Source organism: Sphaeramia orbicularis, chromosome 10 (genome assembly GCF_902148855.1).
Source record: "Sphaeramia orbicularis chromosome 10, fSphaOr1.1, whole genome shotgun sequence".
NCBI lineage: Eukaryota > Metazoa > Chordata > Actinopteri > Kurtiformes > Apogonidae > Sphaeramia > Sphaeramia orbicularis.
The window spans coordinates 33,307,419-33,334,930 of NC_043966.1; the positions used below are offsets into that span (position 1 = coordinate 33,307,419).

At 37.2% G+C, this 27,512-nt stretch overlaps 1 protein-coding gene across 1 annotated transcript; it reads right to left on the reverse strand.

The window, feature by feature from the left end:
* Positions 1 to 1,626: 1,626 nt before the first annotated feature.
* On the reverse strand, positions 1,627 to 17,651 carry mchr2b (melanin concentrating hormone receptor 2b). The gene is made up of 2 exons (XM_030145772.1): positions 17,116 to 17,651; positions 1,627 to 3,536 (listed from the first exon to the last, which is right to left on the reverse strand). Exons 1-2 carry the CDS (start codon positions 17,517 to 17,519, stop codon positions 2,897 to 2,899), a joined length of 1,044 nt encoding a protein of 347 aa, XP_030001632.1. The 5' UTR covers positions 17,520 to 17,651; the 3' UTR covers positions 1,627 to 2,896.
* Positions 17,652 to 27,512: the final 9,861 nt, after the last annotated feature.

Here is a 27,512-nt window from a genome sequence, read left to right on the forward strand (position 1 = left end):
AATGACATAACGGTCAGATAAATGCGACCTGGCCATTCAGACTGAAGTCGCATTGCAAAATATCGGATATGTATCGGATTTAGGACCACATATGAAAGAGGCCTCGTTCGGATTTATAAAAAATCGGATTTCTGCTATTCAAACTGTCTTTAACAGATCAGATACAGGTCACATATGGACAAAAAACATCAGATTTGAGCCACATTTGCCTGCAGTCTGAACATAGCCTATGTTAGATCAGGCGACTGTGGGCCGCACTGATTGGGTTTCTGAGGAATGGTGTTGTTTCATATACGAGTGCATTTGCCATGTTTAATATAATGTCAGACATCAGGACGTTATCATTATCAGTTTTGTCTACTGTACTATACTGGTTTTTGTTTCTGTTATCCTCAGTTTCTCAGATCAGGCTGTAATCGATCTGACATGATATAGTCTGACCCTGGCATGTGTGAACCAACACCATTAAATTCAATATTTATGACGACAATTTTATAACAGTTACTCCTTCAGTGAGTGACAGAGTTAGTAGGATGTAGTTTTTCACTGTGTACTTTCTCCTTTTGCTCCCATCTTATGTTATGTAATACACTCTCGAATACTATTGACTAAGATGAGTTAATATAAAGAGAAAAAACTGTGAACTTTCTCATTGAGAAGACAGGCTGTGCAGACCTATAACTCGCAGATGAATCCTGGATTGCTCTAAATCCTCACCATCATTGTTGTTTTTTGTGAAAAACGTGCTCGTGTAACCCACCAAACTAACATTAACTCAGCAAAAAACACTGAATGAACCAGATCAGCGTCATATTAAACACAGACATGGAATTTTGGTAATTTAATAAATATTAACACATACAGTTATAATTAAGGACACTCAGCTTTGTGTAATATATAAACACTAGCTAGCTGACAGACCACAACATTAGCAATAACAATAACATTAGCTCATGTAGCTAAGGGGCTGTCCACATGGAGACGAGTTTAGGAGTATCTGTTAAAGTTTTTCATCATACATGGGTGTTTCATCCACATGGAACCATTTTGGGAGCCTGGTCTCAGAGTAAATAAATCTTAAAACACCACCCTTGCATTTTCACGTTTACAATCCATATGTATCTTTTCTTCTCCTTTAACCGCCATCTTATTTCTATAGTGTTTGTTTACATTGCAAAAAATTTATACACACACTCCATGTCTTCGTCTCTTTTTTGGTGTATTTCTGTTGCAGCATTACAGCACCAGTTATAGGACGAAAAACTTCTTTAAAATAAAAATGTTTTCGTCTCTGTGTGGACAAGGCCTAAGTTGTGCTACAAGTCCAGGTATCGTAACCTGGGGTGCCACTGAAAGCTAAACCTTGTGGGCCCTTGCTAGAAGACAGTATCTGTCAAAGCGGGGGGGGGGGGGGTGTTCACGTTTCGTAACTACGGTAACTGGCGTAAACCAAAAGTGAAACTTAACACACTTTGAACATCTGACTCCTGGCTTCTATGCCTCTGTTGTGTGCCGGAGCTTCCACAAAATATTCACAACTTCTAACCTATATCCACTGGGCCCCCTGGGAATGCTGGGCCCCATGAATTTGTCAGGTTTACCCCCAACTTTAAGGCGTGCCAGATCATAACAAAGTGCCAATAAACTTCATTACAGAACCCTCTTAGTGTCATTAGTAGTGACAGTCTTCTTAGTGTCACTTCTTTAACATAACTACAGCAGAGCTACCGGTCCAGAAAAAATATGTTTTAACCAACAAACAGAAGCTGTGGTTATCTGAAGTAGCAGTCAAAGCCCACGTCAGACACACAGATGGGACTCACCTGTCAATCACAGGAGCCACCCCCCTGCAGAACTAACTTTAATATCAATGAAACGGGTGAATTACAGAAAATCCACCCCCCATTCAGTTCTAATGAATAAGGATATTAGCTAAAGAGTGTTTTTGTTCCTTGCTGCACCATGTTCATTCCTGCTGTAAAGGTGGATGGAGGTCTGGGGATGTGGAAGCCAGCCTCAAATGGCCATTATAGACCATAATAACGAATGTTTTTTTTTTCTGTGGCATAAAATAACTGGTATTTTATGCTGCAATTTGAGGTATTAGAGGCTAAAATGAATATAATCATCTCCTCTGATGAATCTTTAAAGTAACAAAAGAAGAGACCTTTAATATATGCTCATGATGAGACCAGTATTTGTCATTGTGTACAGTTTTTGTGTTGCATCAAACATTGCAAATCATTTATGACAATTATTAGGCACAGCTTAACTCATCAGTATCCTCAGGTCATCTATAAATCCTTATGATATACAGTACATACAGTGGCAACATTAATAAATTTGTGGTTGAGACTTAAATTAGAAGTTAAGTCCGATAAGTTTGCCACAGGACACTGCTGTTCAGACGAATAACAAACCACTCATTACCTCCTTACTTCATTCAGGCCTGGTTGCGCTAATGTTAAACCATGACTGATTTCACAAGCTGCACTTGAGTGTAGTTAGCATAACGTTTGGGTTTAAGCCTTTTGCTAATGAAGGCCAGTGAATGCTCCTGGTCTACACCTAAGATGCTCCTCCGTCTGTTCTCATCTTTGACAGTAAATGCTAATATTCCCTGTTGTAGCTCAGAGGCAGCTGCTGTCCATGTTTTTTTGGCATGTCCACCTTCCTCTGACCAGTCATCTCACATGTATTTAACATTTTTCAGTCTTGCCTGATATTGATACTCAGGCATCAGGGTGGTTTTTTTTTTGTTGTTGTCCAGCTTCGATTTCTGATTTTTTGTCGTTTAGAATGAAAAGCTACAGAGTTCTTTACAGGAGGCGTCTTCCTCTTCCTTGTGCGAGTATAAAAACCTTTACATGTCTATGTACAGAGTGATTCTGACTGATTAGATGACAGTACAACGGTAGCTGGGGTCATTGGCGGTACTAGAAGCGTCCATTTTGACCACCGTGACTTTTGATGATTGCTGGGAGCTGTGCAAAGCATTTCTGCGGCAAAGACGCTCGCGGTAATTCTGAGCGAATAGGAGCAGCATGAGCGGATTGATGCAACTGTGGGAGTAGCTGAGGCAGATGCTAATGTTGTAAGCGTAGACGAAGGCAATGGTCGGCGTGTTGTTGCTCAGGTTGACCACCTGGATGACGTGGTAGGGCGACCAGCAGATGAGGAACAACGCGATAACCATCAGGACCATCTTGGTGGCCCTCTTGGCCCACACCGACTGCTTGCGTTTGACCCGACGGATGGAGCTGAAGACGTGGTAAAGCGTGAGCGAGTAAAAGGTGCTGATGATGATGAGGGGGATGATGAAGCCCAGGATGGACTGGTAGAGGGTGTACCAGTACATGTCCTCGGGTCCATCCAGGTACATCATACACACATCCAGATGTTGTGGGCGCACAACCTTGGCGTACATCATGACGGGAACAGTGAGCAGGAAGCTGCCCAGCCACACCAGGATGTTGATGATGATGGTCCACTGGATGGTCCTCTTCTCCGAGGTGGGGTGGACAATCGCTATGTACCTACCAAGAAGAGGTCACATGAGGGGACACAATATTTACTCAAGAAGAAGTAGAGATAGTATGAAAAAGTGAAAAAAGTAAGTCTACTTCTTGTTTCTGTGCAAAGCTAATGGAACCTGATGTCATAGTAACATAATGAAGGCACATAAACAGTGTCATTTAACCCATAAAGGCCCAAACAGCCACCGCTGACCAAAAGCATCTACTGATCCAAACTGTTTAATACCCGTTCATCCACTAATCCTGTCAATCCGTGTAAATAAATGTTGTAAAATGCAGTTCATCATCTTTTCATGGTCATCAGATATGACCCATTTGGACGTTCAGAGGCTCCGTACAGTTACCGTGGAAACACCGTCATCTTCTACAACATTGATTCACCAGTAAAACCTATGGAGTTGGATCAATGACGGTGAATGGACACACTGGGTTTTGATCTAATTACCTATGAATTTACTCTTGAGTTTTCATGAGCATCTAAATTAAGTATAGGAAAATACATGATTTACAGTGAAAAGTGAAAAATATATAGGATAATATTTTTATACATTGTGATAAATCACTTAACAAAGGTTAAATAGAGAGAAAAAATAATTTGGGAACTGCCACAAAACTAGCACTGGGTCTTTATGGGTTAAGGTCAAATAAACCATAGGCTGAGATAATGTTCAGCTGCTCATTTAGGCAAATTAGTTTCATTGTTAGAAACAGTAACTTAAACCATTATGACAGCATTTCTCCATATCTTCTGTTTCATTTACATCTTCATCACACAATTTTGATTTAATAAAGAAAATGAAGAAAATTAGCACTAAATCACAAAATTAAAGACCATGGGTGTTTTGGGGTTTTTCACGCCTTGTTACATCTTATATGTGTTTTATGTTGTTTTTATCTTGTTAGATCTTTTGCTGTATTCATATTGTTGTGTCTTTTAAACTGTATTCACCTCACCTTGTTTTATTTATGTATATATATATATATATATATATATATATATATATATACACACACACACACACACATATATATATATATATATATATATATATATATATATATGTCTCTGTGTATTATTTTACTTCTTTATGTCCAAATCAGTTAGGCACTGAATTATACAAAATAAGAATAATTTCCCTCATATACAAAAACATATTAATGAGTCTATTTTGAGAATTTAGTGGGTGTAAAATGTGTAAAAATGTAGGAGGCAAAAGGAGAACATTCTCCAAAACTAAACACTGAAGTGAAGGCAGGATACCAGTATAACTCTACTTAAGCACAAAGTATTTGTACTTTGTTGTTTCTATTCACATCTGTGGACCAGGGTCTGTAACACAAATGACAGCACCAACTTGTGAAGTGTAGAATATTAGTTTTACTTTAAGAGGCCAATTTCATCCTTGACAAGCCCAGAGAATCAAATCAGGCAAATAGGAGTAATGAAACAAAGTACCATGTCTGAGATATATACCTTCAATATATTACGTGCTCGGTAAAGTGATGAATGCTGTGACGAATTGGTGTAATTTGACAAGGTGACTTTGAATATGAAACACATTTCCATTAGGATTTTTGCATTTCATTGTGTTTCAATTTGTGCAGCCGGTTCAGTTCGGTTGGTTCACTTTTCAAGCCATCTGCAGGAAATGAATGACCACTTTGTCATTAGTTACAATAAGTGTGACTGAAGTGGAGCAAATTACACATTTCCAGTTTCAGTGTAGATGCTAGACGCTGGGTCATTTTTGTGTGTGTTTCTAAGCGTGTACGTCTCTGTATTTTTGTATTATCGGAACATAAATCTGTTTACAGAGTCACTCGGCCACTTTATGGGAACAATATTCATGTCCTCTTAATGTTGTCAGTGCTCTTTGTCTGTCTGTTTATCAGTTGTTTTGTTTTTTCTTTTCTACACTTTTAAGTTCTCTGTCCTTTTCTATGTGCTTCTCCTCCTTCCACTATAATTTCCTGAACAGGGGTTTTCCTGTTTCACAGTAAGGCAGAGGTGGTACCATATCAATCACATGAACCATACCATGAACTGGCTTAAACATCTTACACACGACATATTTTAGTTTTTGAATTTATTTTCAATGATGACAATTATCTTATAAAATCAATTTGATAATCAGTTTTACTGTTATTGGCAATGGTCACAGTACTGGGGCACGAAACATCGGTTTGTCTATTGCCACAGAGCCAATCAAATGATCCGAATTCTGCACTCTGAACGTTATCCCAGTGGCTGATTTACATTCATCTGAAACCTGGGCAAATTCCTCATATGAGGCAAAACAATAGCCACGTTTCATGTTGTTTGTCTCCATGCTGAAACTGGAAGTGTGAATAGGAGCACAAACCAGCTTCCATTAACTGGTACTTTGGCCTTTTCCTGTAACTGGGTAGGCACAGGTTACAGGTTACCAGTCTACACATGATACAACGAGGGCACTGATGGCTCTGTGGTAGTAGACAACTGAGAAAGTAGTCCCACAGTACTGTGGACACAACCACTTTGAAAAAAAACTTACACTGCCCCCATGACTGCAGTTATAACCAACAGAATTTCACCATGTGCAGTGTTTGTGTATTTCATGAACACCACCCATTAAGATCTGGAGGTGGCAACATCAGAAAAATATGCAAATGATACTTTTTTTTATCACATGGGTGCTTCTATGAAACTGGTTCTTAAAAACAGGACGGAGGGGCAAAAAATTCAAACCAGATGTAGACTAATGTTATGAAGCAAGTTTGGAAGCACTTGGGGTCTATGTTAAAAATAAATATTTACTGAGATAAAAGAGAAACTTTTTTTTTTTTTTTAGATAAAACACATTTTTATATTATTTTACATTATATTTAATACAATCACAATGCAATCTGCATGTAACATGGTCAAAAGGACATGAAAATTACATGGTACAATTTTTTTTTTTTTAATCTCTTTATTCTCTCACAGGTACATTTTGGGAATTGAACTAATTATGCAAGGCAGAGTGTTTCACAAAAATGACAGCTGTTGCAAAATCATTTTTTATTTATATGCGTTTACCTGGACAGGTTCTGCATGTAAAGCCAGTGGACACGATGGGTTACATACAAAACCTGGAATGAGACTGAGATTTATGAAAAACCTGCATGTCTGGATTAGAAAAACCACTAGGATCATCAAATTTAACACAGTGTCTTTATTTATAGCGCTACATAAGATCATTTCAAGCCATGTTTTCCAGATCAAATGCACTGACACCTAGGTAGCTTTTCATGTCCCAAATTTGGTCCTATTTTTGGCCCCAATATTTTATTAAAAATCCATTAATTTTGGGGTGGCTCAGAGCAAGAGTATCATTTTTTTGCATTTATCTGAGGTCATCATTAGGTACATCCTGGGGGAAATATGTCTGAATTTCTCTTTTATTATTGGGTCTAAAAAAGCTGGAAAAGTGCCAGATACCAAAATGAATCCAATTTCACAGAAGCATCCCAGAGGTGATTTCTCACAGACTGCAAGGGAAGCTCGGCTTCCCCTAAAATTATGAAAATTAAATGGTCAAATATGTAGGGTTGTGTTGACATTTCATTGACTACAAATGTGTTAGAACACGTTCATCTCACAGATGAGTTCGTTCAGAATCCGCTTTATCACAAATTAACGGACTCGATGTTGTTCACTTCTCATCCATTCCTGTTGCGCTGTTTTCTCATACAATCTCTGCTCAGTGCATTTGTCCGTAGACGCTCAGCGTCCATGCACTTCAATGGGACTGAGTGGAACAGTTTTTTTCATTGCCTCAAAACTGGACGGTAATTGGATAAATGCCACGATGTTGTCCCGCCCCCGGACACTCTGCATCTCTGGGGATGAATGGAGCTGTGGGCGGAGCTCGGCCGGGCTGGACGCTGGGCTTCCACGTGCTGATTGGAGGATCAGTCGAAAGGCTGAATCCCGTTTGACAGCTATTTTGAGATCTACTCCTTCACTTGACAGAGTTCAGTTTAAAACCGTTGCGCATTCTGCTGTGAAATCGAGAGAGAAACCACTACGAAATTCATTTCTTGCACTGTAAATAAAACACACTCATTGTACTTCCTAATTTCAATGTAACATAATTTCAATGTTTTCTCATTTCAGTTACATAATTTAATCATTTCTTGTTCGAGTTTAATATCATTTTGTAGATAGTTAAATCAATCATACTGTTGGCTAGGTTGGAGTGAACTAGCTATCCAGCAAGGTGCACATGATGGCAGACAATGCTAATGGAATGGAGGGTCGAATTTATGTTTAAATAACTTGGCAATTTTTTTGATGTAAGCTGACAATGAGCTTCCCCTCTCTGAAGGACGAGCAGCCGCCACTGAAGCACCCATATGTAAATGAGTCAGTGACATGTAAGGATTAATCGTAGGCCAATTTAAGAATACAAAACATAAGTATATAGAATATGGCACAAACATTAACAATGGGTTCATAATAAAACTGAGAAATAATTTGATTCTTTTGACATTTAGATGAATTGTCTGTCATGAGGTGTGAATGATTCATCTCAATGTTACTATGTTTCATATTAATATAATAAGCATTTAGAAACACAGAATAATATGTCATACTTATATTAACTTTAATCCACTTTTATTTTAACTGTTTTATACATTTTTCTTAGTTGTTTTTTTATGATCCTTTATAGTTTTTTCACAGGATGTCATTTAAATTTCTACTCTATTCTATTCTATTCTATTCTATTCTATTCTATTTTATTTTATTTTATTTTATTTTATTTTATTCTATTCTATTCTATGTAAAAATGACTTCATAAATATACATTAGCTCAGACAGACTTAAATCAAATGACTTAATGCAGTTGAACAGATTTAGGATAGATTTTCTAAATAACTCATAGATCCACAGTAGCAACACATTATATTTTGACACTTTAAGTAATAGAAAAATTACAAACAGGAAATGATTTTAGAAGAATTAAAACAAGCACACACTGAGAAAACAAGTCACAGTGCATTAGAGTAATTACTGTAGTAAGTCAATTTCTTATGCATTTCATTTTTTAACTATAAAACTGCAGTCAGATAGAGAACGCCATTGTTTTTTTTCTTGTGATAAACATCACATTGGAGTTATATTAGGAGATTTTTCTATGATTCTGGTTAAGATTTTGTTTGAAGGGCATCATGGGAAACATGGGAAACAAGCACCGAATCTGGGGGACAGAGCTTTTTCTACTGCTGCCCCAACCCTCTGGAACTCTCTCTCTCCTACCATCTGACACTGCTCCGACCTCAACACCTTTAAATCCCTTTTAAAAACTCACTTATTTAAGATTGCTTTTAATGTTTAACTGTGTTATATTTATATTCCTGCCTTCTGCACCTGCTTTTATCTGTTTTTAATTAGTTAAAAGCAGGTGTTTTTAATGTGTTTGGTTTCTGTTTTAATATGCTGTATGTAAAATGTCTTTGAGTTCCATGAAAAGCGCTATACAAATAAAATGTATTACAGTTGTCCCTCACTGTAACACGGTTCACCTTTAGTGGCCTCGCTGTTTCGCAGATTTTTTTTGGTGCAATTTTGCATGCTTTTTTTTTTTTACAGCATATGAACGCGCATTGTGTTCTGCGTCCTGATTGGCTAAGGGAGAACCCGCGCATTGTGTTCCGCGTCCTGATTGGCTAAGGGAGGACCCGCGCATTGTGTTCTGCGTCCTGATTGGCTAAGGGAGAACCCGCGCATTGTGTTCTGCGTCCTGGTTGGCTAAGGGAGGACCCGCGCATTGTGTTCTGTGTCCTGATTGGCTAAGGGAGAACCCACGCATTGTGTTCTGCATCCTGATTGGTAAAGGGACTGTAGAACATTGTCAATCAGTCTCCTCCGTGCCATGTCTCCTGTACAGTACAGAATGTGTTCGGCTTGCCAAATTTACACAAATGTTCGATCGCTAGCAGTGTGACTCCGAAGTGCTGTATGTTTGCAAGTTTTCTTCCCCGACAAAACCCACAATGTCGACAAAACGTTCTGCACCGACAAAGGCACCTGTGGTTGCACCCAAAAGGCAGGTTGATCATTAAAATTAAATTTGTTATTTCTAAATGCTATCATATTTATTTATAGGAAAATGTTTATATTTTTATTTCTCAAACAAATGTTTGGGCCTGAAAACAGGTTTTGATCTTTGGTTTCATTCTATAATACTGTACTTATTTTTTAAAATCTACGAAGGATTAAACTTTGAGAGTGTTTAAACAAGAGAGAAATGTGAGAAAATGTTAATGCCTGTCTGAGAAAAGTGTATAAAGTGTGTGGTGAGAGGTTTTACAGCCTTAAAACATATATAATAATTGTAAAAAATAAAGCTGACTACTTTGCGGATTTCGCCTATTGCAGGTTATTTTTAGAACGAAACCCCCCTGATAAATGAGGGACCACTGTATTATTATTATTATTATTATTATTAATGTCTGTGCATATTCATGTCTCATGGGATTAAAACCTACTAAACTATTAAAGTGCCAACGGTCACACACTTTTCTCCTGATGAAAATCAATCAGCTTAGACCATAAATTGATAGTTTAGCATTCTGATCAGCCACTCAAACTGGATTACACAGTCAGAGATAAATAATTGTACTATTAGTCAGGTAGTTGAATCAATAAGCATAAATCAATACTCATCTTAGGCGCTGAAGTGAAAGCAGATCAAAAACTTGGACTTAACTTCAGTGAAAACTAAATGCACTATGGCTGCAGATGTTGTAACATCCATTTAGTTTTATACGGAAGAAGAATCTGTTGCAATAAAGGCCACAAATTGTATCAACCTTTATGTCTAGGTTATTGATCTTTCTGTTCTGTAGGTTTTCTGACAGTAACGGAACAACAACATTACAGTACAAGCAGCTTTTTGCAGTAGCATCCACTGTCTGAGCCATCTATGCTTTTATTTATAGATAAAAACTCCTCTGTAAACTTAACAAAACAATCTATAGAGCCTCTATTAAACCCACTAGGCTGATACAGAGGGATACTGTCTACATCCTTCCCTTATTTGTTTATCAGCTGTCATGAGGAACCTTAATTGACACCCACAAAACTCCCATGAAATGAGATGATACAGAAACACAAGATCAAATGCAGTAAATACAAGAGTTTTTTTTTTCTCGTGTACAGAAACCACTGTCTCTGATTAGGTTGGGTTGTTGTTGGAGTTAGTTCATCAAAAAAGTCACTGTAGAAGGGCCTATGGAGGATTATGAAGGGTTCTAATGTTACAAGACTGATTATCACTGCATTGTCCCAGTATGATTGCAACCGTGGGTCTAATGCTGCCTTCATGCACTATGGGAATTGCGGTAAACTAGTGCATTTACCCATATGGATCCATGGTTTCTATATGTGATAGTTTTTATGCTGTTGTGGATACATGAAATGCTGTAACATATATGTCCAGCAGTCACAGCCAAAGCCTTGTGGGCATAGTAATGTGACTGTAAGGCTATTGTATTCCAGAATTACTAATATCTCCCAAAATATCGGTCCTATCAACTTGCCGTTTTCACTAGTCTGTTCCTTGACCAAAAATACAAAAGTATAACAAACTGCAGCGGTCAGGTCTGTACGGATTTTGTATGAATCCCGAGACACACACACATGCAAACACATATATAGATACTACTTATGAACTCAAAAATTGCACCTGAACACCCCCTCATGTTGTATTCTACGGGAGAACTGGTAAAAAATTGATACATGAGCTGCAGAGATGAAAATGACCTTTGAACATTTTAACGAGAGAGCAATGAGGAATAATCGTGACTAATAAACACTGTTTTTATGAATATTGTGCTACGGTTAGCTGATGATTTTGCACATTTATAGTTTAAACAACTGGCAAAAATAAATAAAAAAACAAAAAGTGCAGTTTGCATGTTCTGCCTGTGTGTGTGGTTTCTTTCCAGGTACTCCGGCCTCTAAAGACATGCATTAATAGGTTAATTAGTAAGGCTAAATTGCCCGTAGATGTGAATGTGGGATTGTTTGGTTGCTTATCTCTGTATACCGTATGTCCCCAAAAAATTAGAATCGGACTTTCCACATTGATAACTTTCAAAATAATTAAACAAGAAAAGCACTCGGAGAGCGCAGACCTCCGCCAAGGTAGATCAATGGGCCCCTGTGGCCCCCCCACCCCCACCCCACCCCTGATCACCACCAAAATTGTACCATTTCTTCCTTGTGCCAGTATCAACATTTCCTGAAAATTTCCTGAAAATCTGTCCATAACTTTTTGAGTTATCTTGCTAACAAACAAACAAACATGGACACACGCACGCAAACACACAAAGCAAAGCGATCACAATACCACCTGGCGGAGGTAACAATCTGAATGCTATTTCAGGGCATGAAACTATAACTTATTACCTACAACTAGCAGAAAACCCCATTCGATTTGCTTCATTGGTCACTGAGAAATGTGGATCTTTGTAAAGCATGTCAGAAGTCCCTTCCCTCCAAGTTTAGTAAAGAGACGCGTTGTCCATTGTGTTCACGCCTTACAAATAGGAAGATATCCATTGTGTTCTCACACAAAAATATCTCTTTTGAAAAAGTGGCTGCTTGTTTCTTTTCATTTTCAACTAACGAAATGAATAATGAATTACATATAAAAGGAAGCAGATTTTTGCAAACGTCGGTAAGGTGCGAAAATGAATAATTAAAGAAAGATATTAAATTATTAACTCATGGAAGACTGGATTGAGCTCTTCCTCCATTTTGGCTTTCTGCTTTCTTTTTTCTCTCTTTTTTCATCAAGATGATCATGAACAATAATATTCACATATTTACACTGAACTCTTCCCTTAAAAACCGAAAAAATTTGGTTCTTGGTCAAAACAAAATAATATAAATGCTCAAATTAGCACATTGAGTGACAATGAACACAATGAATAACTTCGTATTTGTAAGGTGTGAACACAATGAATAATGCGTCTCCTTACAAAACTTAGAGGGAAGGGACTTCTGACATGCTTTACAAAGATCCACATTTCTTTGTGACCACTGAAGTAAATTAAATGGGGTTTTCTGCGAGATGTAGGTAACAAGTTATAGTTTCATACCCTGAAATAGCATTTAGATTGTTTAATTATTTTGAACATCATCAATGCAGAAAGTCCGATTGTAATTTTTTTGGGACATACTGTATGTCATTGTATACATGTCCCTGTGACCCTCTTGAGGGTAAAGTTCAGAAGATGAATGAATGAATGAATGAATGAATGAATGAAAAAAAATGCTGTAGCAGATGCATTAACATGTCCAAAACTGTTTTACCCAGTAGCATTTTACGATAAATTATGTCAGCCATTTTTTCATTTCGCTCCTACAACAAAACCACTGGTATTTTCGAACTCACATGGAAAACTAACTTCCTGATTGCACATGAAGTTTCCACGTTTTCGCACCAGAGTTAGGGTCTGGGGCTCCTATTTTGAGTAATAACACTTCATTTCCTGCATTCCTGTTATTCTTTGTGTCCTTTCTGTATCACTTTATGGTAAAAATATCTTCCCGGTGTCAATGAAAGCACACAATTTCAGCTACAATAAAGCTCTGAGGCATTCTGTGCTGCTTTCATATTTATTCTCCTGTAGACTTTTGCAATTTTCTCATTTAATATCACCCCTGCGGAGCTCACATAATAGGCATGATTTACTCCTCTTCCCTCTTTTGTGTCTTTTGTTTGATCACGCTACCTCCTTAAATGTGCTTACAGCAATATTTGCCATTCTTTAACAGCTCATATGTGCTCCGGCAACATTTCTGATCATGTTCAACTTCATCTACATTGAAATTACATCATGTGATTTTGAGGAATAATGCGCATTTGTCTGAAAACAAGAACATTTTGGTCCAAAACCGACTGATCGAGTTAGAGACCTTGTAAAGCCTCGAAATAAATCTGAGAAAAAACAGAAGTTCAATGTATGTATAATCCAGCCCGTGAGAAAGCTGTGGTATTTTAGTTAAATATGAGCCTTGTGCTTGTTTTTTATGAAGCGATTTTTCTGAATATTGAAGCAAATAAAAGACACTTAAACTATACACCAATATGAACATCCTTTCTGTGTTATGTACTGCAGATTAGGCATTATGCTGTAGTTTTATAATGTTTCATTCACATTTCATGGTGATAGAGATGTTTTTGTCTTTTTTTATTAGAACTGTGGACCTCTTTCTTCAGCCTTTTAACCCTCAAAGACCTCAATATCAACCAGTGACCAAAAACATTCACTGATACTGATGAAATTATATGAACAGTTATAAGTTTTACATTTTGCTTCGGATTTGTTTTGCATCTTATGACATATTTTTTGACTTATTTTGGTCTGGTGTCATAATTGTTTTGCATTATTTCATCAGGTATATATTTACCTATGTTTTGTTTGCTTTGTACTTCCTGGATATGTAGTTTTGCACTTGGTTTTGTATTCATTTTGTATTATTTTTGGATGTATTTTGTTTGGTTTGTCTGACTTTATCACCATTAAGGCTATCATTATTTAGAAGGGGGCAGGAAATATAAGATTTTTTTCATCCTGCTCCTTTTCGAGCATGGGTGTGTAAATGTTTGTTCACATGATGATTATTGAATGACTGTTGATGAAATGCACATCCATGAATGAAATAAATAAACAAATGAATAAATGAATAAAATGTTTAACAACTTTTGGACCACTAATCAAATCAATATATGTAAATAATTCAGGCAAAATACAGATTGTCAGCTTTTCATTGGCATCAGATATGACCCATTTGAACCTTCAGAAACACCATAGTGCATTCTGTAACACTGATTCACCAAGTTTGTCTGATATATTTTACTTTTTTGACATAATAACCTTTGAATTTACTCTGAGCTTTTATGAAAATTTATTTGATCATTAAATTAAATATAGGAAAATACCAGATTAAGACGATAATATTACAAGAATTGTGCAAGGCAGAGTGTTTCACAAAAATGAGCACTGTTGCAAAATCATTTGTGATTTATATGTGTTTAAGTGGGCAGGTTCTGCATGTAACACAAGTGGACGTGATGGGTTAGACACAAAACTGGAATGAGACTGAGATTCATGAAAAACCTGCATGTCTGGATTAGAAAAACCACTAGGATCATCAAATTAACACAGTGTCTTTATTTATAGCGCTATATAAGACCATTTCAAGCCATGTTTTCCAGATCAAATGCACTGACACATAGGTAGTTTTTCATGTCCCAATTTTGGTCCTATTTTTGGCCCCAAAATTTTATTAAAAATCCATTAATTTTGGGATGGCTCAGAGTAAGAGTATATTTTTTTTTTGCATTTATCTGAGGTACATCCTGGGGGGAAATATGTCTGAATTTCTCTTTTATTATTGGGTCTAAAAAGCTGGAAAAGTGCCAGATACCAAAATAAACCCAGTTTCATAGAAGCACCCTTATGTAAATGAGTCAGTGATGTGTAAGGATTTATCAGAGGCCAATTTAAGAACACAAAACATAAGTATATAGAATATGGCACAAGTATATATAATGTTTAATAACTTTTGGACCACTAATCATATCAATATATGTAAATAATTCAGGTAAAATGCAGATTCTGAGCTTTTCATTGGAAATTAGCACTAGTGCTAGAACCTAGCACACTACATCTCTCCTTTTTAAGGTTAATGTATATTGTGCATTATCCCTGTCTAAATAAATAAAATAAAAAAGCAGATATGACCCATTTGGACATTCAGAAACACCATAGTGCATTCTGTAACATTGATTCACCAAATTTGTCTGATATATTTTGCTATTTTGTCATAATAACCTTTGAATTTACTCTGAGCTTTTATGGAAATCTATTTGATCATTAAATTCAATATAGGGAAATAGGATTTAGATGATAATTTTACAACAACTGATACTAAATTAAAATGTAGAAACATAGTTTTGATTAAAGCATCCCACCGAAACAAAAATCTCCAAGAGCAAAATGAAATAAACAGACGTTTTCCATCATCATTTCATAACAGTGCACCGTCATCAGAACAGAAATAGCTTCAGAAAGGCCTACAGTAGAGTAATATAGAAAATGGGTGACATTATGGCACATTACTCTCCGGAGATAGCCTGTGAATGGAGATGTTTATCAGATGAACACTTAAATGTCCTATATGTGTTCACATTACAAGGCTGGCATGTGTACATCATTTATGCAGGGAACATTATGTCTGTGATGATGATCCATTAGTATAGCTTCACATGGGGTGTTTAATTGCCTCTTTGAAATAAAAAGCACGCCACCGTGAGAAAAGCTGAGGGAAAAGCATTTGACATGTTTGGTTTTTTTTTTTTGTTTGTTTGTTTGTTTTACACATTTACCTCAACTTAATAAGACAATAATAATATTTTTTCACTGTTTGGTTTCTGTGAGTGTGATTTCTGCTCTTTTTTTTTTTTTTTTTTTTAACCCTTTCATGCATGAATTATGAGCACCTTAATCAAGATTTTTTTTCCTGAGTGTTTTTATTCCTCTTTAGGCATGATAAAAACAATGTGATTGAAATTTTTATATAGAACTATTTTTCATGGAGTTACAAAAATGACTCCTCAGCTGGACACCATGCATTTCATTTTTGAAGCAAAGAAACATGTATTTACTGACATACTGTGTGAAAACTATGAAATAGGAACTGGAACTCCTTGCCACCAGATCTCAGAAACACCACTTCACTCCCTCTCTTCAAATCCAGACTCAAAAGGCATCTGTTGTGGACCTCTTTCTCTTTGTGAACACAATTGCATTGTCCACTTTTTTAACCTGCCTTTTATTTTTTACTCTGCTTTATTGCTTGTTTTATACTCTCCTGTTTTACTGTTTTACTGTATGGTGTCCTTGAGTGCCAAGAAAGCCGCCTATAAATAAAATGTATTATTATTATTATTACTATTAAATAAAATCATTTTTAATGCTGTGAATCTGATGTTTCCTCACATTTTAACATACTATAATACTAGTTATTACTCACTCAGATAATATGCAACCAAAAAAACCACAACTTTTTGTTTTAAAAGAAATCTAAATTACAGTCTAATAACAATTAGCAATTGATTTAGACTCATATATGTTACTGCAGATCAGGTTTAGCAAGAATAGGAACAGAAATAGTATGAATTGTAATGTATGGGGTGTTGCATAAGCGTCCACTGTGTTGGTTGATATGCAAGTAAAACAACAAAATCCATGAATATACAAGAGAACAGCTCTGAATAGCTGTGCACTGTAGTGACCACTGTGCATGAAAGGGTTAATTGCCTCTTTGAAAAAAAAAAAAAAAAGCACGCCACCGTGAGAAAAGCTGGGGGAAAAGCATTTGGCATGATGTTTTTTTTTTTTTTTTTTTTTACACATTTACCTCAACTTACAAAAGAGTAATAATATTTTTTCACTGTTTGGTTTCTGTGAGTGTGATTTCTGCTATTTTTTTTATTTTTATTTTTTATTAATAGGATAAAACCTTGGTGACACTTACCGATCAATGCACAACACAGTTACTATTCCCACTGTGGTGAACTGGTTGCTCACATCCACCACTACAACCGCTTTGCACATAAAGTTTCCGAAGACCCACTGTCTGTCTCTGACCAGCTGGTGGATGTTGAAGGGCATCACCAGCAGAAACAGCATGTCAGCTATAGCCAAGTTCAGCACGTAGATGTCCGAAACCATTTTTTTCTTGCACGCCACCACTGCGTAAATAACGAGTCCATTGGCTATAACTCCAACCGAACACAAAATGCCATAAATAGTTGGAAATATGTGCATGAAAGTAGTGATGTCGATGTGGCTGTAAGGTGGAGGAGTGGTGCTCACACATGATGAGTCTGTTAAGTTGTCTGTTTGGTTGTTTTTGCAGAATATGTCCGTGTCGTTCATCTTTGGGTCCGGTTTTAATCACCTCGATGGGGATTGGAATAAGAAGAAGAAGAATAGTTAAAAAAAAAAAAAAAAAGAAAAAAGCGCACCCGGGGCGCACTCCAGCAGACGCGCGGTCTCCAAAGTTGGCAAACTCCAGGAGCGCGTCTTCTGTCCGCTGTTAGTATTTACCTCCAACAATCTCCTGGAACTAAAAACAAACAGACCTGTTTCATAGATCTAATAAAGCTGTGGTGCGTCCTGCTATATGTTCATGTCTGATCTGATAGTTTACCATGCGCATCCGCTTTTCCAAACACATCTGCGCCTCAGAGGACATTAGTTCCCTCCCTTTAAAGATCATTTGCTGTTTCATGTGATTATCCAAGCAAATGGAGGAAAAAAAAAAAAAAAAAAAAAAAAAAAAAAAAGGAAAGGGAAAGGGAATTTACGCTGAGTGGATCCCATATGAAGACTGTCTCACTGACCAGGAAAAGCTCATATCTGTTTAATACAAAACCAACCTGCGACCATTACGCACGCTTTAAAAACAAAAACTATATGGATAAAAAAACAAACAAACAAACAATGCAGAATATCTGGTGGATGCTAGTGAACTATCCTTATTGTCACTGTCATGTCTGCTCCCAGACTGTGTCTGTCTTTTCTGTTTTCTCTGTCATTTCCTGTTTTATTTTGCTAAGTTTCCCTCTTGTGTCATGTCTGGTGTTTTTACTTCCCCTCCTTGATTGTTTCACCTGCTCCTGATTACCTGACTCCTCCCTGATTATCTCCACCTGTGTCCAATTGTCTTCCCGCCCTCTTGTGTATTTAAACCCTGTGTTTTCCCCTGTTCCTTTGCCAGTTTGTGTTCTACCTTTGTGTGCTCACTTACCAGCGTTTTTGGATACCTGTCAGTCTGTCTGCCCGTTCTTGACCCGTTTTTGCCTTCCGACCACCGATCCTGCCTGTTCCTTGTCTGCCTGCTCGTCTGGTTCTGACCTGGTTCGTACATCGACTTCTGATTCTGCCTATTCCCTGACTACCTCAGCCTCCAACGTGTTACCTTGTGTTTCGACCCTCGCCTGGACCTTGACCGTGAGTAGCCTTTCCCTCATGTCCCGTTGCCTCCTGAATTGCCCTCCTGTGTATGACCTGGCTTGTTTTTTGACTATCCTCTGTTTTGCCCTAGTCGGGGTGTTGACGGGAATCCTCCGGCTCGGCCGTGCTGACCATCCATATTCTCCGCTCACAGCCCGGACGAAGAGTCCAGTATCACACGCCTTCACAGACGTGTTAACAATTTTGTGCTGTGTTTTTACTACCGTGATTGTGTTTAATAAACACTCTCAATTGGTCATCTGTGTTCTGGTCTTGCATTTGGGTTCAGCCTTTGTACTAGTCCCATTACAGTCACATACATTTAAGAATAAAGATCCAGTGGAATTTAACCAATAAGTACCCAGTGTGACTTTTGTGGCAGTTGTAAAATATTATTTTCTCTATATTTAACTTTTCTTTAGGGATTTATCACCATTTATTTATAATATTACCCTCTGTGTTTTGCAATATTTCAAGGAAAATCAGGTATTTTCCTTAATTTAATTCACATGTAGATGTTCATAAAAGCTCAAATTAAAGCTGAGGGTTATATCAGAAACAGAGAAAATTGCTGAAATTTACTTTTTCAGTACACTGAAAAAGTAAATTACTTTTTCAGTACACTGTCCCATTAACTGAACAGAAACCAAGCATTTCCATCCACTGTCATTGATCCAACTCCATGGGTTTTACTAGTGAATTAATATTGTAGAAGATGATGGTGTTTCCATGGTAACTATGGCACCTCTGAACGTCCAAATGGGTCATATCTGATGACCATGAAAAGATGACAAACTGTATTTTTCACCAATTATTTACATGGATTGATAGGATTAACAGATGGACAGTTTAGATTTGGTCGACAGTGGATGTTTGGGTCTTTATGAGTTAAAAATATTCAAAGTGAGAACTATAGATAGAGAAGGGAGTTATAACTAAATGTGAAACAACATTTTGACTGAACAAACATTAAAAAGATGTGAATTTCACATTCTGAAGTGGTTTTGTGGAATGGAATGAAAAAAAATATCAGAGTAAAAATACTTAATTTAACGCATAAAGACCCAGTGCTACTTTTGTGCCAGTCCCCAAATAATTTTTTCTCTTTATTTTAACCTTTTTTTTTTAAGTGATTTATCACCATTTATTATAATATTATGCTCTGTATTTGGGGTTTTTTGTGATAATCATGTTTTCCTGTATCAAATAAGATAAGATAAGATAAGATATTCCTTTATTGATCCCACAATGGGGAAATTCACAGACTGAAAAATAGACTGATCATGTAGTTGTTAATAAAAGCTCAGATTAAAGTTGAGGGTTATTATATCAAAACAGAGAAAACTGAAGATAAAGTGTCTTTTTCAACAAAATCTCTCATTAACTGAACATAAACTAAGTGTCTCCATCCACTGTCATTGATCCAACTCCATGGGTTTTACTGGTGAATCAGTGTTGTAGAAGATGATGGTGTTTCCATGGTAACTATGGCGCCTCTGAACATCCAAATGGGTCATATCTGATGACCATGAAAAGATGACAAACTGTCTTTTACACCAATTATTTACATGGATTGATAGGATTAATGAATCAATAGTTATTAAACAGTTTAGATCAGTAGATGGTTTGTGTCACCGGTGGTCTTGTGGGTCTTTATGGGTTAAGAAGATGTATGAAAATGTTATTTTTCAAAGGTATAGTACTGTAAAAAAGACAGTAGCAGTACAGTTGCTGATGGTGAAGGCTGTGTAAGGCTGCTTTGTTTTCTTTCTTTTGAGGAAGGAAAACTGACTTAATTGATTAGTCGTGTAACATCAAATTGGGGATAAGATAAGCTTCTGCCTATTCCATTTCACACACAAGTTGCTATTAATTGAAAATATGGCTTGTTGCTTTCCAGTATTCTGTTAAAATATTTTTTTTCTCCTTTATGTCAATCTTAATGATTTTGTTCTTTCTTGTGCTAATAAAGTTTATCATAATTAGCACCATAATGACAGTGACTTCTTAACAATCATCCAAAAATGTAATAGCTGTGAGGTAATGCTTTTACCTTTAGATTGCAAAAATGGCATAATTGCTTAAACCAGATGCCAGTTTTTCTTAAATGGTGCTTAAACTGTCATGAAAATGAAATGCACTAAAGGATTTGTGTCTTTTTCTGTATCAATTAGAATACATTTCCACGGGGCTCCTTTTTACCACCTCCAGATCATGATTAGTTTCAGCTTTAAGAAAGTGAACTGATTTAGGTTATCAAAGCAATTAGGCTTTCTAATGATGAAAATGCCTCGAAGCCCAGCATGCAACCGTCGTATCAAAGATGCACTTTCCCTTTGCCTGTGTCACTGACTACATGTTGCAGAGTTGGGTTGGAGGCAGTTCTGCAGGGATCTGACAACAGGTCTTTGGGATTACACTATAATACTGTCTGTGAGTGCCCCTCGTGCTGCCTTCAGGCTCCCTTTGTTCCATCCATATGATTCTTCTTTTTTGTTGAAACTGGTAAATGAGATGCATTGGCCTTGATGTAAAATTCTTTGTGATTTTTTTTCCATTCTCACTGCTCACTGGTCCAAATTTCTCTCTTTTCCCAGAGCAAACGTCAGTCCCGCCTCAATAAGCTTTTCAGAGTGTAGTTCTGTGACAGCTGGGGCTTTTATTTTATCACCTTGATCACTTCAGTTTAGACCTGCAAGTAAAAAAAAAAACGCTCTTTTTCTGTCGAGTGTCATTGAACGCAAAGGTTTTATCTGAAAGGTTTGTCAAGAGGCAAAGCTTCTCTCTGCACTTCCTCAACAGATACAGTGCAGAACACTACATCCTTCCAGTTGTTGACATGGAGTCGCCGGTTTCAAGCCGCCATCTGCAAACCAGTCTGAATCTGGATGAGGTGAGCTTACACTGACGTCAAACAATGCTTTGTAAGGATCAAATGTGGAGGAAATGGAATCCTTCTTCAGTGCAGCCACCCTGCGTTTGTTTGGTTTTGTTTTTCCTTCAGTTTAAAGGTCAGGGCTGGCGACATCTTGGGGTGTGATGTGCTCATCTGGCTCGTATAGAGGAAGGCTGCCTGCTGACTCCACCGGTGAAGAGGAGGAATGGTGGTGAACGAAGAAAAGAGGAAAATCTCATCACAAAGAGACTCAGTAGGCAGCCAGAGACAAGGAGTTCTATTGAAAGCACCTATACATCATCTGACACTCATTACTTTTACATATTCTCAACAGAGGTAGGGAATAAAACAGAAATACTTCAACACTGCACTATTCCAACGTTAGCTTTAACTAGCAGAACTTTAGCAGCAGTATTTAATATGAACACTCCTCATGTTCCTGGTCCTGGACTCTAGGACACACACGCACGCACACACACACACACACACACACGTATGCACACGCACGCGCACACACACTGTTCACTCTGCACTTGTACACTTTGCACAGACTCACCTTTTGCACAGACTCTAAACACTGTCTTGGACTGACTCCTTGAGGAAATTTAAAGGATTTTGTACTAATGTGTTTTTATTAGTGTTGTTTTTAAGTGTGTGATACTGCTGGAACCTGTACATGTCCCTGTGGGATGAATAAAGTATCTATCTATCTATCTATCTATCTATCTATCTATCTATCTATCTATCTATCTATCTATCTATCTATCTATCTATCTATCTATCTATCTATCTATCTATCTATCTATCTATCTATCTCCATCTCTCTCTCTATCTATCTATCTCTCTATCTCTCTCTCTCCATCTATCTATCTATCTATCTATCTATCTATCTATCTATCTATCTATCTATCTATCTATCTATCTATCTATCTATCTCTCTCTCTCTCTCTCTCTCTCTCTCTCTCTCTCTCTCTCTCTCTCTCTCTCTCTATCTATCTATCTATCTATCTATCTATCCTTTCTTTTACATATATTCTCACCAGAGGTGGAGAATAAAACAGAAACACTTCAGTACTAGACAAGTAGAACTTTAAAATGACTGTACTTCAGTTGTTTTGTTTTTTGGACTAATTTTTCTGATCATCATAAAACAGGCTTTTTCATTTTTTTCCTAATGTTACAAAAGTCCTCACAGTACATTAACCCTTTATAGGGCACTCATTGAAATACTCTGAAAATCCAAATTTCAACCATCTAACTCCTCATCGGTTGGCATGACAACAGTCTCCCTCTTCTTGCCATACAACACATAAAACAGCACTTGCCAAAAGGTAAACACATGCGATAAAACAACTGTGATAAGGTCATAAACTGATAAAAATCACTCATATTCACTATTTACAGCTTCAAAATGTCTCTAAAATCTCTCTGAATCACTGTATAGTTTTATAAAACATGCTTCTTGACTTCACTGAGGCACGGGATTGGCCCCTTATTTAATTTTGGGGAAATTGCCCAAAATAGTCACTTGCCTGATAAAGGGTTAATAACAGTATATTGCAGTAAGGAAGTTCAATCAGTACTTTGTCTTTTATGAGTCTTTTTTGCAACTACTTATAAAAAGCATTTGACACTGATGATAAAATTGTAATTCATAGACTCACTAGTGTCAGTTTCTTTGAACATCCAGTCAGCTGGTTTGGTAATTACCTCTCAAACAGAACTCATTGTGTTCAGGCAGTAGGTTTCAAATCTGGTTCACTCATTATAATCAAAGGGACGCCTCAAGGGTTGATCCTAGGACCACGTCAAATCATTCTCCATATGTACTACTAATCACCATGTCTCTAATGTGAATTTTCAGTGTTACGCTGATGAACTGGTAATCAGTATCCACTCCCAACCTGGCGCTATCGCAATTGCAAGTTGCTTTTAATAATTCTGTTTCTTTCACACCCCATATTCAACAGTCAGTGAAGAAACTGAAAGTGGGTTTTTATTTTTTAGAATCAACTCTTGTCTTTAATTTGAGCCCAAAAGTAGAATTGTTGAAATATTTATGTCTGTGCTGGTCTATGGTGATGTGACATACATACCTGTATCCTCTCAAAGCTTACAGGCTCTAGATTAGTGGGTCACTGGTCCAGCCTCAGGACTCACCCCCCCCCCCCCCCCAACACACAGGACAAGACCGAAACTGATAACCATTAAATATCTCAAATGTATGTAAAGAAAAAAAAAAAAAAAGTGTGTTTTGAACCTGACATAATATCACAGTATGAAAACACAAAGACAAGTTTAATGATAAACCAAACTGACCAGCAGGTGGTGATGCTAAAGAGGGAAATATTCCCTTTCAAACTAAATCAGGTACATTTTAACCAGAATTCAAATGTAGACTCAGTTAAAATTAAAAGTACATTCAGTCACTTATTCAAGAATTAAACACACTGAGGTTTTTGTCCAATGCAGGTAAAACCATATCTGATGTAATCGTTGTCATACCTGAGTTCAGCCATGATGAATAGAAACTTTTGGGTCTTCTTTTATGCTATGAAATGTCTGGTGTTAATTAGCGTCACAGCGCATTACCACCACCTACTGTTGGGGAGTATGAACGGACGGCACTCAGCTCCATAAAAATAAAGCACAGGATTGGTTTCTTAAAGGTGCCTTGCCACATATATATTTCATGACTTTTGTGGTAATGTCTGAAGTTCTACCATGGACTCTGTAACATTTTTTGTGGAAAAAATGCCTTGGTTTCCAAGTTTCAAGCCATTCTAATGTAGTACAGAAAGCCTGCTGGAAGACTCAGCTCCATTTGTGCCAGTTCTCATGAATATTCAACATACTAATCTGCTTGACTCTGATTGGCTGACAGCTAGCTAGCTAATGAGAGGCTGGCTTTTCAGCCCTGCACCATAAGTAGAGGAACTGGGGAAACAGAAAGTGAAAATTAACATGCTTTGGACAACTCCCAGCTTCTATGCCTCTCTTGTACGGCGAATCTCACACCAAATTTTCATAACTTCTTCTATTGTTATTGATCTGTTTTGTTTATTTATTTATTTATTTTCTTTCCTTCTTTAACGGTACCAGTATGCACTGTCTTGACTGTCTTTATGCATGTGTTGTTTGTACTGCTTTTTTTTTTTTTTGTTCTTTTTTCCGTGGGTTCTTTTTGTTTATCATGTCCGGTGTCAGTCTCTGTATCATGAATACATTACTTGAAATTATAAATGTTATACTTGTTAAATGAAAAGTTCTATAAATGTTGAAAAGTTCTGTAAATAAAGTTAAAAAAAAAAAAATTCACAACTTCTAACCTGTATCCACTGGGCCACCTCCACTGCTCTATGGCCCCTCTGGGAATGCTGGGCCCCATGAATTTGTCACGTTTACCCCCCCTTTACGGCGCCCCAGTTTGCTGTATACGAAAACTGTCACTGATCTAGACATATTCTGTGGGCGTGGTCTCACCTGGGCAAACTCATGAATAGTAATGAGCTCAGGCTTTAACACATCACACTGACCAGCTTTAATAATTGACCTGATTTTTCCACTCAGTTCTTTTCAGTGGTAATAGCAGACAGACAAATTCACAACATAACACAAACAATATGGACCGAACACATTTTAAAAAATACAGGTAAAAATGATTTTGTGTGGCAGGGCACCTTCAACATTAGTTTTTCTCAGGCAAAGGCCCATGACCACTGAAAACGGGTATACGACCCACTGCTGGGTCACGACCCACCAGTTGAGAATCACTGATCTAAATCCCATTCACCATGCAGTTCACCTCTGAAGTTTATTCCAAACTTTAATGCTCATGTTGGACGTCTGCTTGGTCCACACAGGCTGAAGTATTTTCATGTTCTCATTTATACATGTACCCTCGGTCTGCCTCCATCATATCTTCTAAACTACATGTCAAAAAAGTACAGATGGTTCCAATCTTAGGTCTCAGGATTTATTCTTCTGCCTGAAATGAGAGAAAAGGCCTTTAAATCTGCTGTTCCCTCCACTTGGAATCAATGACAAAATGAGCTGAAACAAGGAGCTGGTCTCATTGAACAGTTTTAGAAGAATGTTAAATGACAGGGAGGAAGAAAATCTGTTTGTAGATGTTCTCCTTAAATAATTTAACACTTAAACTACTCTCTTTGCGCATTTTGTTTCATACTGGCCTTGTTTTTCACATGACATGACATTTATAATAATTTGAGTTCTTCAGTGAGTTTTCCTGGTCAAATAAAGGTTAAAAAACTAAAATAAACAAACTAGTAAGTCTTTTACCACCTCCTATTCTCCAATGGTAAGTTTTTTGGGTTTTTTGCTTCTGCCTTCTGCTCAACAAAATGTTTGCTTTTCATCAGTGCTGTGTAAAAGTCCTCATCCAAGGTTTGTTGATTTAGTAAAGATTCTAATGATCGCACATATGCATTTCTCAAGCTCTGTATTAAGGATACAATCTGGATATATATTGTATGTACAGCAGTAAAAACCAAAACATTTCAGGAAAGAAGCAGTTTCTATGAACCATAGTGGTAGTATTTAGTATGACCTCCCATGGCACTTTTGTTCAGACAATATGAGATTTATTGTATTACTTACCCCGCCCCCCTGAAGGGGAGGCAAGGGGTAGTGTTTTTGGCTCGGTTTGTTTGTTTGTTTCTTTGTTCGTTTGTCTGTCAACACTCTAGCAGCAATCTTTTGGTTGAATTCATACCAAATTTGGTTTACAGATTGCCAGTGACCCAGAATATACCTCATTACATTTTGGGTAAAGTAGGTCAAAGTTTCAATTTATTATGAATTAATTTTTTTTTTTTTTTTTTTTCCCTCATTTACTTATAATGGGTGAAATTTCACATGTCTGTAGCAGCAAAACTATTGGTTGAATTCATACCAAACTGGGTTTATAGTTTGCCAGTGACCCAGAATAGATGTTACATTTTGGAAAAAAGTAGGTCAAAGTTTCAATTTTTTTATGAATTTTTAAAATATTTCTTTTCTCCCATTTATTTATAATGGGTGAAATTTCAAATGTTTATTAAAAACATCAATTTTGTTTCAATTTACTTAAAACTTGGCACATATATGGAGGCAATTGATACACTGACATCAGCACATGCATAGACATAACATCAGCTGGATCGATGCCAAAATAAGCTACAATACGTGTGAGGGTTGGGGTTTGTTGTGCCTGGCACCATTTGTTTTCTGAAGTTTTCTACCAGGTTTCATTCAACCCCCGTCAGATGTTTCTAATCATTTGTGCTGCTTCTTGTCATGGGGTCAGAGGTCACACAACATACTGACTTTAATTTTTATAACCGTTTAGTTCAGTTTTCTGTGTGTCTTTTAAGGCTGTGCACGTATTCCCTGTATTTTCTTGCATTATTCACAGAAAAGAGACTGAGAAATAAATATGTAAGTACATTTCAACCCTTCAAAAACAACAAAGTTAGACTTTGCACAGTACTGTAGTTGAAATGGTGAGAAATATATCTATGTTTTATGTGAGGAGCTTTTTTAGGTACAAGGGATTAAGGAGATTCGCCTGTTGCAAGGATCTACTTTTGTGTTTCATAAACTGATCTGCTACAGATCTCTAAACCTGAGCTGTACATCTTTTCATTCCTTCAACGGCTGCCATCACAGGTACTGTGTATGACAGGGGTTTCTGGGGTCATACCTCCCATCTGCTCAGTGGCTGACGGCTCAGGACGGCACTCGCCCTCGTCAGCTGCCTGATGTGAAGGTTTACACCTCAGAGACTGTGCAGCAGGAAACATTAGCACATTCCCTAAACCAGAAAAGGCTTTAAAAAAGAGACTTTGTTCTGAAGAACATTTTAGACAATGTCTCAGGGTACAAAATAAAACCAGTGCGGGTCTTAATCAAGAAGTGTTAATCTTATAGCTTTAACAACATCTTAAAATGGATTTGTTGCTTTCGACAGCTGGATGCACTCCTTAACCCATAAAGACCTAAACAGCCACTGGCAT

Excerpts from the sequence above, each read along its gene's own strand:
- mchr2b (XM_030145772.1), bottom strand. The coding sequence starts at position 17,519 with ATGAACGACACGGACATATTCTGCAAAAACAACCAAACAGACAACTTA. Across the intron at positions 3,537-17,115 it reads ACTGTGTTGTGCATTGATCG|GTACATAGCGATTGTCCACC; the intron begins GTAAGTGTCACC and ends TCTTCTTGGTAG.